The sequence below is a fragment of the Leptosomus discolor genome, unplaced genomic scaffold, assembly GCF_034619465.1.
Source record: "Leptosomus discolor isolate bLepDis1 unplaced genomic scaffold, bLepDis1.hap2 HAP2_SCAFFOLD_133, whole genome shotgun sequence".
Taxonomy (NCBI): Eukaryota; Metazoa; Chordata; class Aves; order Leptosomiformes; family Leptosomidae; genus Leptosomus; species Leptosomus discolor.
This window is the reverse complement of record NW_028237773.1, coordinates 153,678-166,610: the sequence shown is the minus strand read 5'-3', so window position 1 is coordinate 166,610 and position 12,933 is coordinate 153,678. Positions and strand designations below refer to the sequence as shown.

The window sequence follows — 12,933 nt, the reverse complement described above, 5'->3', positions numbered from 1 at the left end:
TACCCTCGGCCGCCGGTGGCAAGAAGCTCTGGGTGGGCTCCAAGAAGAGGTCGGGGTCTTCGGGGGGGGGGGGGGGGGGAGGGGGGAGGGGAAGAGAGCCTTGAGAAGGGTCCCTGGTGGCCAGGGGGGGTCCCTGGTGGCCAGGGGGGGGTCCCCAGTGGCCGGGGGGGGCCACCCCGCTTACCCTCAGCGTCGCTGTCACTCCCCGTCCCCGCCGCACTCGTGTCCCCTCCGGGGGTGGCCTCGGCGTCCCCGGGGGCCCCCTCGGCCTCCGTGGCCCAAACGTCTGGATTTGGGGGCCCAACATCTGGATACGGGGGCTCCACACCCGGGGGCGGGGTCCCCACGGCTGGATCCGGGCCCCGAACAGCTGGATTTGGCGGCGCCACGTCTGGATTCGGGGCCCCAACATCTGGATTTGGGGTCTCCACGCCCGGACGCGGGGCCCCAACATCTGGATGCGGGGCTCCAACATCTGGATTTGGGACCCCAACATCTGGATGTGGGAGCTCCCCACCTGGATGCTTGGCCCCCACACCTGGATCTGGGCCCCAAACAGCTGGATTTGGGGGCTCCACGCCTGGATTTGGGACCCCAACATCTGGATTCGGGGTCTCCAGGCCAGGACACGGGACTGGAACATCTGGATTTGGGACCCCAACATCTGGATTCAGGGTCTCCAGGCCAGGACACAGGACTGGAACATCCGGATTTGGGACCCCAACACCTGGATGCTTGGCCCCCACAGCTGGATCCGGGCCCCAAACAGCTGGATTTGGGGGCTCCACGCCTGGATTTGGGACCCCAACATCTGGATCCGGGGCTAAACCCTCGGGTTTTGGGCCCGCCCCTTCCACGACGGCCCCCCGCTCGGCGGCGGCGGGAAGAGCCGGCCCTTTTGGGGACGATTCCCAGCGCTTTGGCTCCGCCGCCTCCACACCTGCATCGCCGCCCGGCGCGGGGCCCCCAACAGCTGGACGGGGCCGATTCTGGAGGGCGATTCGGCTCCGGAGGCCCCGCGCATCTGGCGTGGGGGCCACCACCTCCTGGGGGCTGGCGGGGCGGGTCACAGCTGGATTTGGGGGGTTCACCCCCACCTCCGGGTCGCCGCGGGTGAGCCGGTGGAGTTTTGGGCGCCCAACATCTGGATTCCCCTCGCTCTCCTCCACATCTGTATCGCTGTCCACCATGAACATCTGATGACCCTTCTGTGACCCTTCAACATCTGCACGGGGCGTTTCCATCACAATATTATGGGGTTTTGGTCCATTTTGGGTCATTCGGTGGATTTTAGAGCACCCAACATCTGGGCTGGCTCTATCCTCCTCCACATCTGTATCGCTGTCCACCATGAACATCTGACGACCCTTCTGTGACCCTTCAACATCTGCACGGGGCGTTTCCATCACAATATCATGGGGTTTTGGTGCATTTTGGGTCATTCGGTGGGGTTTAGGGCACCCAACATCTGGATTCCCCTCGCTCTCCTCCACATCTGTATCGCTGTCCGCCACGAGCGTCTGATGACCCTTCTGTGACCCTTCAACATCTGCACGGGGCGTTTCCATCACAATATCGTGGGGTTTTGGTCCATTTTGGGTCATTCGGTGGATTTTAGAGCACCCAACATCTGGCCTGGCTCTACCCTCCTCCACATCTGTATCGCTGTCCACCACGAACATCTGATGACCCTTCTGTGACCCTTCAACATCTGCACGGGGCGTTTCCATCACAATATTCTGGTTTTTTGGTGCATTTTGGGTCATTCGGTGGGGTTTAGGGCACCCAACATCTGGGCTGGCTCTATCCTCCTCCACATCTGTATCGCTGTCCACCACGAGCGTCTGACGACCCTCAAAATCCGTGGTGGGCGTTTCCATCACAATATTGTGGATTTTTGGGACGTTTCGGGTCATTCGGTGGGGTTTAGGGCACCCAACATCTGGGCTGGCTCTATCCTCCTCCACATCTGTATCGCTGTCCACCATGAACATCTGACGACCCTTCTGTGACCCTTCAACATCTTCACTGGGCGTTTCCATCACAATATTATGGGGTTTTGGTCCATTTTGGGTCATTCGGTGGGTTTTAGGGCACCCAACATCTGGATTCCCCTCGCTCTCCTCCACATCTGTATCGCTGTCCACCACGAGCATCTGATGACCCTTCTGTGACCTTTCAACATCTGCACGGGGCGTTTCCATCACAATATCGTGGGGTTTTGGTGCATTTTGGGTCGTTCGGTGGGTTTTAGAGCACCCAACATCTGGCCTGGCTCTATCCTCCTCCACATCTGTATCGCTGTCCACCATGAACATCTGACGACCCTTCTGTGACCCTTCAACATCTGCACGGGGCGTTTCCATCACAATATTATGGGGTTTTGGTCCATTTTGGGTCATTCGGTGGGTTTTAGGGCACCCAACAACTGGATTCCCCTCGCTCTCCTCCACATCTGTATCGCTGTCCACCACGAGCATCTGACGACCCTCAACGTCCGTGGTGGGCGTTTCCATCACAATATTTTGGATTTTTGGTCCATTTTGGGTCGTTCGGTGGGTTTTAGAGCACCCAACATCTGGCCTGGCTCTATCCTCCTCCACATCTGTATCGCTGTCCACCACGAGCGTCTGACGACCCTCAACGTCCGCGGTGGGCGTTTCCATCGCAATATTGTGGATTTTTGGGGCGTTTCGGGTCATTCGGTGGGGTTTAGGGCACTCAACATCTGGGCTGGCTCTACCCTCCTCCACATCTGTATCGCTGTCCACCACGAGCATCTGTCGACCTTTCTGTGACCCTTCAACATCTGCACGGGGCGTTTCCATCGCAATATTGTGGATTTTTGGGATGTTTTGGGTCATTCGGTGAGCTTTAGGGCACCCAACATCTGGGCTGGCTCTACCCTCCTCCACATCTGTATCGCTGTCCACCCCGAGGATCCGACATCCATTTCGGGGGCCGCCAACATCTGGATTCGGGGGCTCCACCTCCGCCCCCGGGGTTTTCAGCAAGTTTGGGGCCATTCCACGCGTTTTCGGGCGCCCCCCATCCGGGAGGCCCTCGGCTTCCTCCACATCCGTGTCGCTGTCCACCGCCAGCAGCCAACATCCATTTGGGGCCCCTCCAACAGCTGGATTTGGGTCCCTTTCCTCCACATCTGGCCTCCTGCTCACCTCCAGGCGGCGCTTCGCCTCAGACAGGCCGGTTTCGGGGGGCACCTCGACAGGCGCAGCGCCGCCGTACGCCCCCTTGCGGCCTTCCAGATGTGACCCAGCTGGATTCACCACCTTTTGGGGCGGGGCAGCTGGTTTTCTTCCCACATCTGGATCCGGGGCGGTTTGGGGGCCGACACGGCGTTTTTTGGGCCCCCCGATATCCGGGCAGGGGGCGGCCGCATCCGCCAGGCGGCCCCAGGCAGGGGGACGGCGGCGTTTTCGGGGCCTCTGAACATCTGGGCGCACAGTTGGCTCCTCGGGGTCACTGCAGGGGTTGGATGATGGGGGGAGGGGGGGGTTCAGGCATCTGGGCTCACCCCCCCCCCCCCCCCGACTCCCCAAAGATCCTGAACCCCCAAACAAGCTTCTGGGCTTCACCCACCTCTCCGGCACGACTTGGGGTGAGGCAACGGCTCCGAGGGCAGGGCCTGGGGGAAGGGCGGGGGGGGCAGGTTGTTATTGTAGGACCTACAATAACTCCAGGGGGTCCAACAGGCCTCCAGCCCCCCGCCCCCCCCCCAAATTTCACACACTCACGCCAGGGCAGCTCATCGTCCTCCGAATCGCTGGCGAGGGGCGGCTCCGGCCTCCGCCCTGTAACGGACCCAGGAATCTGGGGCAGGGGGGGGGGCTGCAGGATACCCTCCCCCCTCGGCTCTGTGGGGATCCAGGGGTCCAGGAGCCCCTCCCCCCTCCCTTCCAAGGGACCCAGGAGGGGACCCCGATGTCGGGGCGGGGGAACACCCACACCTACCTGCGCCCCCCCCGGTGCCGAGGTCTCGGTGGCGCCTTCGGTGCATGGTCTGAGGGGGGGGTGAGGTGGGGAACAACTGCTCCACGGAAACAGCTGCCCCCCCCCCCCTTCAACTGCCCCCCCCCCAGCCACCCAACTGCCCCTCAGCCCCTAAGTGCCCCCCACCAAACTGCCCCCTCCTTTAGCTACAACCGCTGCCCTCAAATGCCCCTCGGTCACCACTGACCCCCCCACCTGCCCCCCGGGGTCCAATGGCCCCCCCCAACTACCTCCCCCATCCTCCAACTGCCCCCCTCCCAACTGCCCCAGAGGTCCTACTGCCCCCCCCCCCCCCGGTTTCTAACTGCCCTCCCCTCCCCCTCAAATTGTCCTCCCCAACCCTGTATCCTGGCCCGGGGACCCTCCAAACTGCCCCACAAGGCCCCAAACTGCCCCAAGAACTTCCCAAACTGCCCCACAAGGCCCCGAACTGCCCCGAGGACCCCCCAAACTGCCCCACAAGGCCCCAAACTGCCCCGAGAACCCCTCAAACCGCCCCACAAGGCCCCAAACTGCCCCACAAGGCCCCGAACCCCCCCACAAGGCCCTGAACTGCCCCGAGGACCCCCCCAAACTGCCCCGAGGACCCCCCCAAACTGTCCCGAGGACCCCCGAACTGCCCCGAGAACCCCCGAACTGCCCCGAGAACTCCCCAAACTGCCCCACAAGGCCCCGAACTGCCCCGAGAACCTCCCAAACTGCCCCACAAGGCCCCGAACTGCCCCGAGGACCCCCCAAACTGCCCCGAGAACCCCCCAAACTGCCCCGAGAACACCCCCAAACTACCCCACAAGGCCCCAAACTGCCCCAGGACCCCCCCCCCCAGCCCCCAAACCGCCTCCGGCGGCGCCGGCACTCACCCCTCCCGCGCCTCCGCCCCCCATGCCCCGCCCCCCGGCTCTATTGGCCGTCACCGCCTCCCGTCACCGCCCTACGGCCGCTCCCATTGGTAGCCGCTCGCGTCCCTCCGGAGAGGAGCATAGAGAGGCGCCGCGACGGTCCTCCGAGCGCGGCGGCGCGGCTGTGGGCGGTGCTATCATAGAGCGCGCCGCGCAGAGCGCCAGCCTCCAGCCACCGAGCGGTGGCAGAGCGGCCCCGGCGAGGGGGCGGGGCAAACAAGCCAGACGGGGCGCGGCCTCCCGCCCGCGCTGTCCAATGGGAGCGCGGCGAGCGGGCGGTGCCGTCCAATGGGAGCGCGGGGCCGGCCGCCGCCGCTTTGTCTATATGAGGCGCCGCGGGGCCGCGAGAGCCGCCATTGTCGCCGCCGCCGCGCTCGCAACAGCGCTCCCGCCTTAAAGGGGCCGCGCCACCGACTCGCCCAGCAAGACCGGGTGGGGCCCACCGCTCCGGCACCGTCACCGCGCCCAGCCCGACCCGCGCCGCCACCATGAGGGAGATCGTCCACATCCAGGCGGGCCAGTGCGGCAACCAGATCGGGGCCAAGGTGAACAGCCGGCGGGCGGCGTCGGGACGGCGGCGTGGCCCCCCTCCCCCCCCCCCCCCCCTTCTTCCCTCCTTACGCGGCGCAGCCCCTTTTAAGAAGCCCCTCCCCCCCGCGCGCAGACAAAGGCGGACCTGAATCGGGGCGATTTCAGCCTAAAATCGCGCTTTTCCCGCCAGCCGAGTGTTTGAAAGGAGAGGCGCGTTCCGAAATCGGAGGTTTCGGCCTCCCAAATGAACCGCTTCGGCCCCAAAATGGAGGTTTCCGGCCTCAAAATGGGGGCGCCCCGCCCCTCCCCCCTTCTTCTCACGCGGCCCCAAAATGGCGGTTTCCCGCCTCGCCTGAGGGCAGCGGTCCCGGGATGCGGCTTTTCTGCCCCGAAATAGCGCTTTTTGCCAGAAAAATGGCTTTTTTTTTTTCTTTTTTTTCCGGTCCCTTAAATTCCCCTTTCGCGACATTCAGCCCCCAATTCGCTATTTTTGCCTCGATTAGGGAATTTTCAGCCCTAAAGCGGAGGATTAAAGCGCCCCAAATGGGGGATTTAGCCCCCAAATAGGGGTATTCACACCTTTCCCCAAGCGATGTTTTGAAAAAAAGGTGAAATTACGCTGATTTTACCTCAAAATCGTGGCGTCCCGCCCCTTGCCGCTTGTTCAGCCCCAGAAGGGCGGGTTTTGGCTCCAGAAAAAAGGGTTTTTGCACCCCCATAATGGGGTATTTTGACACAAAATAGGCGGATTCCACTCGAAAAGGAGAGATTTATGTTCCAAAATGAAGATTTTTGGCCCCAAATCCGGGCGTGCCGCCCACGGCGTTTTCAGCAGCGAAACGGGTTTTCCCCCGCAAAAGAAAGGGTTTTTTAATCCCAAAATACAGGGTTTTAGCCCCTAAAATAGGGGCGTGGCGCCTCTCAGGAGGCTCTTGGGGCTCCAAGAGGGGAATTTTTTGCCCCCCAAATGGCATCCTTTTGTCCCAAAACGGGGATTTTCTTTACTAGCGCTAAAATAGGGGTTTGGGAACCAAAAATTGAGGCTTTTCAGCCCGTAAATGGAGGTGTTTAGCCTCAAAATGGGAATTTCCGACCCAAGATGGAGGTTTTTCAGTCTCAGAATAAGCTTTGTTCCTTGAAATGGAGCTTTTTTAGCCTTAAGATGAGCATTTTGTCCCCCAAAAGGGATTCCGGCCCTGAAATGAAGGTTTTTAGCCCCAAATGTTGTTTTTTTTTGTCCCAAAACGGATTTTTGTAGCACTAGAATAAAGCTTTTTCCCCCCAGAAGCATTTTCCAGCCCCAAAATGGAGGTTTTCAGCCTCAGAGTAAGATCTTTGTTCTCTGAAACATCATTTAAAGTCCCCAAAGGGGCTTTTTTTTCTCCTAGAATGGGCTTTTGAGGACCGAAAACGAGCTTTTCGGCTCCAAAAAGGCTATTTTCAGCCCAAAATTGAATTTTTTGCAGATAAAGTAGGGGATTTCAGCCCCCAAAATGGACGTGTCCAGCCCCAAAATGGAGGTTCTCGGCTAAAGAATAGGATCTTTGTGCTCTCGAATGCTTTTTTTCTGCCCCAGATTAAGGAGTTTTACTCCAAAATACAGGTTTTTTTACTCCTGATGAAGGTTTTTTTTGGATGCAAAATGATGCTTTTGGCCCCAAAATGGATGATTTAGGCCTCCGAATAGGCTCTTTTTGCCGCAATATTTTTTTTTCAGTTTCACAATTGGATTTTTCCGCTCCTAAACATTTTTTTCAGCCCCAAAATGTATTTTTTTTTTACAACAAAATCAGGCTTTCCCTTCTCAAACGACCATTTTTGTCCTAAAGTGGACGTTTTTGACCCCGGAATAGGATCTTTGTGTCTCCAAACCCGAGTTTTCAGCCCCCAAAACAGGATCTTTGTTCTCTGAAATGGCGAAAATGAGGCCTTTTAACGCCAAAAAGCATTTTTTTCTGCCCCGGATTGAGCTTTTCAGCTTCACAATAGCAATTTTTAGCCCCAAAATCGGTTTTCCCCACTACAGAGTTGTTATTTTTTTTTGCAGCCCCTAATTAAAACGTTTTTGTTCCCAAGAAACACTTTTTTTTAGCCCCAAATCTGAACTTTTCAGCCCTGGAATTAGTTCTTTTTCCCCCAAAATGAACTTTTTCACCCCGCAATTAAAATTTTAGCTGCAAAATGCTCCTTTTCTGCCGTAAAACAGCATTTTGGACCAAAAATTATGATTTTAGCTCGCTAAAACCCGCAGTGTTTGATTGCCCAGAAATGCAGATTTTTGGCATCCAGAATGATGCTTTTTAACCCAAATCGGCTTTTTTAACCCAGTCAGCCCAAAATTGCAGGGTTTCGGCCTGTTTTCATCTGCAGGGTGTGGTCCTGTCCCCCCCTTCCCCGCCCCCCCGCCATGACCTTGAGGGGGGGTCCCCAGGGTGCCCGCCCCTCCCCCACCCTTTGTTCCCAGCCGCCCTTCCCGCCCCCCCCCCCCCTCCCCGGGCAGATTTTCAGGGGGAAAATGGAGATTTTGGAAATGTATATTTTTTGGAAGGGAGGGAATGGGTATTGGGGGATGCGAAAAAAAGGCAAATTTGGGGTTTTTTGGAAATCCAGCGTTTCTGGAAGCGCCTCCCCGATTCAAACTGTTTCCGGGGTTCCCGCCCGCCCGTTGGGGGGGGGGGGGGGGGGGGAGGGGAGTGGTTACACCCCAGTTTAGCCCCGCCCCTGCGGGTGGTGAGGGCCCACCCCTGCGGCTGGGCCACACCCCTCGGTGGATGATCCCATCCCCCGATGTTGGCTCCTCCCCCTTAGGCCCCGCCCCCAGGGTTTCCCTTCCTCCCGTGAGGCCCCGCCCCTTTAACCACCCGCCCCACCTACTGGGCTGCCTCCTCCAATAAGATTCCACACCCTTTCGAGGCTCAGCCCCCTAGGGGCGGTTCTTCCAATCAGGCTTCCCCTCCTCCTACAGGCTCCACCCCTTTGTGCACCCCCCCCCTCAGTGAAGCTCCACCCCCTCCCCACACCCCACCCACCCTGACCCACCAAGGGAGGACCCAGACACCCCCCCACACCCCCCTAAAGGGACTGGGGTGTCCTGGCTGTCCCACCCCCCACTCAGGGAGGGGTGTCTGGGGGGGGGTGGGTGGGCGGAGCCTTTCTGACCCCGCCCCCCCCTTGTCCCCGCCCCCAGTTTTGGGAGGTGATCAGCGACGAACACGGCATCGACCCCACCGGCACTTACCACGGCGACAGCGACCTCCAGCTCGACCGCATCAGCGTCTACTACAACGAGGCCACCGGTACGGTGTCACCCCCGCCCCCGGTGTCCCCCCTCTGTCCCCACCCCCCCTTCCCCATCCCCATCCCCCTCCGCCTGCGACCCGGCGCGCTCATCTCACCCCTTCCCCGCCCTCTGAGATTTTGGGGTGGGTTCTGAAGGGGGGGGGGTGGGGCGGGGGAGGTGACGCGGCGTTGTCCCCGTCATCCCTCCCCCCCGTGGTGACATGGCGATGTCCCCCAGGGGGTAAGTACGTGCCGAGGGCCATCTTGGTGGACCTGGAGCCGGGCACCATGGACTCGGTGCGCTCAGGACCCTTCGGGCAGATCTTCCGGCCGGACAACTTCGTTTTCGGTGAGTCCCCGCGTCCCCTGGGGTCCCCCCGTGTCCCCCCCGCCCTCCGTGTCCTCTGAGGTCCCCATCATGGGGGACACTTGGCTTCGTTGAGTGGCCACGAAGGTCCCGGTGGTAGCCACCTTTCGGGTGACAATCACCATGGGGTGGGTCCTCACTGTCCCCACCGTGGTGGCCCAAAGGGTCCCCACTGTCCCCACCATGGTTGCCCACAGGGTCCCCGTGGTGGCCCACAGAGTCCCCACCGTGGTGGCCCATGGGTTCGCTTCCCAGTGGAGTGACACGTCCCTCCTTGGTGGCCCTCAGGTTCTTGTCACAGTGGGGTGGCGGCTCCTTATTGTCCCCTTCTTGGTGGCCGGAGTCTTCCCCCGTGTCCCCGGAGCTGCCCCCACTTTGGTTCTGGGGGGCTAATGGAGGTCCCCAGAGGGGTCAGGGGGTGTCCCCAAATCTGGAGGATGAGGGTCCCCCAGGAGATGGGCATCTCAGGAGCTCAGGGTGCCCGTGGGTGGCATGGAGATACCTAAGGAGAAGGGTGAGGGTCCATGAGGAGCTTTTAAGGTACCCAAGGGTGGGCTGGAGGTCCCCAAGAAGGGTAAGTGAAGGTCCCCAAGGTGCTTGGAGGTCCCCAAGGTGCTTGGTGGTCCCCAAGGAGCCCAAGGGTGAGCTGGAGATGGGCCAGAAGAGCACTGAAGGTCCCCAAGGCCCTTTGCATCCCCAAAGGTGGGTTAGATGTCTTCAAAGACAGTGATGGCTGTCCCCAAGAAGTCCCCACGTGTAGGCTGGAGGTCCCCAAGGAGCCTGAGGGTCCCCAAGGAGCTCAGGGTCCCCAGGGGGTTGGATGGACATCCCTGAAGAGGTTGATGGAGGTCCTCCAAGGGTGGGATCCAGGTCCCCAAGGGTGGGATCCAGGTGGTTCTGAAGGTCCCCCAAGGGTGGCATCCAGGTCCCCAAGGGTGGCATCCAGGTCCCCAAGGTGATCAAGGTTGGTCTGAAGGTCCCCCAAGGGTGGCATCCAGGTCCCCACGGGTGGGATGCAGGTCCCCAAGGTGATCAAGGTTGGTCTGAAGGTCCCCCATGGGTGAGATCCAGGTCCCCAAGGGTGGGATGCAGGTCCCCAAGGTGATCAAGGTGGTTCTGAAGGTCCCCCATGGGTGAGATCCAGGTCCCCAAGGGTGGCATCCAGGTCCCCAAGGTGATCCAGGTTGGTCTGAAGGTCCCCCAAGGGTGGCATCCAGGTCCCCAAGGGTGGCATCCAGGTCCCCAAGGTGATCCAGGTTGGTCTGAAGGTCCCCCAAGGGTGGCATCCAGGTCCCCAAGGTGATCAAAGTTGGTCTGAAGGTCCCCCATGGGTGAGATCCAGGTCCCCAAGGGTGGGATGCAGGTCCCCAAGGGTGGCATCCAGGTCCCCAAGGTGATCAAGGTTGGTCTGAAGGTCCCCCATGGGTGAGATCCAGGTCCCCAAGGGTGGGATGCAGGTCCCCAGGGTGATCCAGGTTGGTCTGAAGGTCCCCCATGGGTGAGATCCAGGTCCCCAAGGGTGGGATGCAGGTCCCCAAGGTGATCCAGGTTGGTCTGAAGGTCCCCCAAGGGTGGGATCCAGGTCCCCAAGGGTGGCATCCAGGTCCCCAAGGTGATCAAGGTTGGTCTGAAGGTCCCCCAAGGGTGGCATCTAGGTCCCCAAGGGTGGGATGCAGGTCCCCAAGGTGATCCAGGTTGGTCTGAAGGTCCCCCAAGGGTGGGATCCAGGTCCCCAAGGTGATCCAGGTGGTTCTGAAGGTCCCCCAAGGGTGGCATCCAGGTCCCCAAGGTGATCAAGGTTGGTCTGAAGGTCCCCAAGGGTGGCATCCAGGTCCCCAAGAGTGGCATCCAGGTCCCCAAGGTGATCCAGGTTGGTCTGAAGGTCCCCCACGGGTGGGATCCAGGTCCCCAAGGTGATCCAGGTTGTTCTGAAGGTCCCCCAAGGGTGGGATGGAGACCCCCAAGGTTGGGATCAGGTCCCCAAGGGTAGGCTGGAGACCCCCAAGGTTGGCCTGAAAGACCCCAAACTGAGCCACTCAAGTCCCCAAAGACCTCAGCTCCTCCTCTGGGGAGCTCCTCGGTGACGCCCGTGTCCCTCTCCACGTGTCCCCTTCGTCCCCCCACCCCCCCACCCCAGGCCAGAGCGGCGCCGGCAACAACTGGGCCAAGGGTCACTACACGGAAGGGGCCGAACTGGTGGACTCGGTCCTGGACGTTGTGAGGAAGGAAGCGGAGAGCTGCGACTGTCTCCAGGGCTTCCAGCTGACCCACTCGTTGGGAGGTGGCACCGGCTCCGGCATGGGGACCCTCCTGATCTCCAAGATCCGTGAGGAATACCCCGACCGCATCATGAACACCTTCAGCGTCGTCCCTTCCCCTAAGGTGTCGGACACGGTGGTGGAACCCTACAACGCCACCTTGTCCGTCCACCAGCTGGTGGAGAACACGGACGAGACCTACTGCATCGACAACGAAGCCCTCTACGACATCTGCTTCCGTACCCTCAAGCTGACCACGCCCACCTACGGCGACCTCAACCACCTCGTCTCGGCCACCATGAGCGGCGTCACCACTTGCCTCCGTTTCCCCGGGCAGCTCAACGCCGACCTCCGCAAGTTGGCCGTCAACATGGTGCCCTTCCCCCGCCTCCACTTCTTCATGCCGGGTTTCGCCCCCTTGACGTCGCGCGGCAGCCAGCAGTACCGCGCCCTCACCGTCCCCGAGCTCACCCAGCAGGTCTTCGACGCCAAAAACATGATGGCCGCCTGCGACCCCCGCCACGGCCGTTACCTCACGGTGGCCGCCGTCTTCCGCGGCCGCATGTCCATGAAGGAGGTGGACGAGCAGATGCTCAACGTGCAGAACAAGAACAGCTCCTACTTCGTGGAGTGGATCCCCAACAACGTCAAGACGGCCGTCTGCGACATCCCGCCGCGGGGGCTCAAGATGGCCGTCACCTTCATCGGCAACAGCACCGCCATCCAGGAGCTCTTCAAGCGCATCTCGGAGCAGTTCACCGCCATGTTCCGCCGCAAAGCCTTCCTCCACTGGTACACGGGCGAGGGGATGGACGAGATGGAGTTCACCGAGGCCGAGAGCAACATGAACGACCTCGTCTCCGAGTACCAGCAGTACCAGGACGCCACCGCCGAGGAGGAGGAGGACTTCGGCGAAGAGGCCGAAGAGGAGGCCTGAAGGTCCTTCGCTGCCGGCGTCATCCTCGGCGAGCGCGTCCCCCCCCCCTCCTCCCCCCCCCCCACCAGCCCCCCGCCCCCGTCCTTCAGCGGCGTCCCTCGGGAGAGCCCTCGGCTTTCGGCGGCGTCTTGGGAGAGCCTTCGGCGTCATTGTCCTCGGAGAGTCCTTGTCCTTCGTCTTCCTCCTCGGCCTTCGGCAGTGTCCTCGGAGAGGCCTTGGTCTTCGTCGTTGTCCTCGGCCTTCGTCGTCGTCCTCGGGGAGGCCTTGGCCTTCAGTGTGGTCACCGGAAAGCATTTGGCCGTCATCATCGTCACTGGAGAGCCCTTGGTCTTCATCGTTGTCCTCGGCCTTCGTCATCGTCCTCGGAGAGCTCTTGGCCTTCAGCGTCACCAGAAAGGACTTGGCCATCGTCCTCGTCACTGGAGAGCCCTTGGTCTTCATCGTTGTCCTCGGCCTTCGTCATTGTCCTCGGAGAGCTCTTGGCCTTCGTCATCGTCCTCGGAGAGCTCTTGGCCTTCGTCATCGTCCTCGGAGAGCTCTTGGCCTTCATCATCGTCCTTGGAAAGCTCTTGGCCTTCATCATCGTCCTCGGAGAGCCCTTGGCCTTCAGTGTTGTCATCAGAAAGGACTTGGCCATCATCATCATCGTCA

The 12,933-nt window shown here is 60.8% G+C and overlaps 1 protein-coding gene across 6 annotated transcripts; it reads left to right on the top strand.

The window, feature by feature from the left end:
* Positions 1–5,398: 5,398 nt before the first annotated feature.
* Positions 5,399–12,313, top strand: TUBB (tubulin beta class I). Of its 6 annotated transcripts, none has more exons than XM_086480982.1 (5): positions 5,399–5,455; positions 8,629–8,737; positions 8,959–9,069; positions 11,225–11,316; positions 11,923–12,313. In XM_086480982.1, exons 1-5 carry the CDS (start codon positions 5,399–5,401, stop codon positions 12,280–12,282), a joined length of 729 nt encoding a protein of 242 aa, XP_086337108.1. In that variant the 3' UTR covers positions 12,283–12,313. The 6 variants fall into 6 exon arrangements, with proteins under 6 accessions (XP_086337108.1, XP_086337107.1, XP_086337104.1 ...); XM_086480981.1 differs by having other exon boundaries at positions 11,225–11,336; positions 11,679–12,313; XM_086480978.1 differs by having other exon boundaries at positions 11,225–11,369; positions 11,469–12,313.
* The last annotated feature ends 620 nt before the right edge of the window (positions 12,314–12,933 follow it).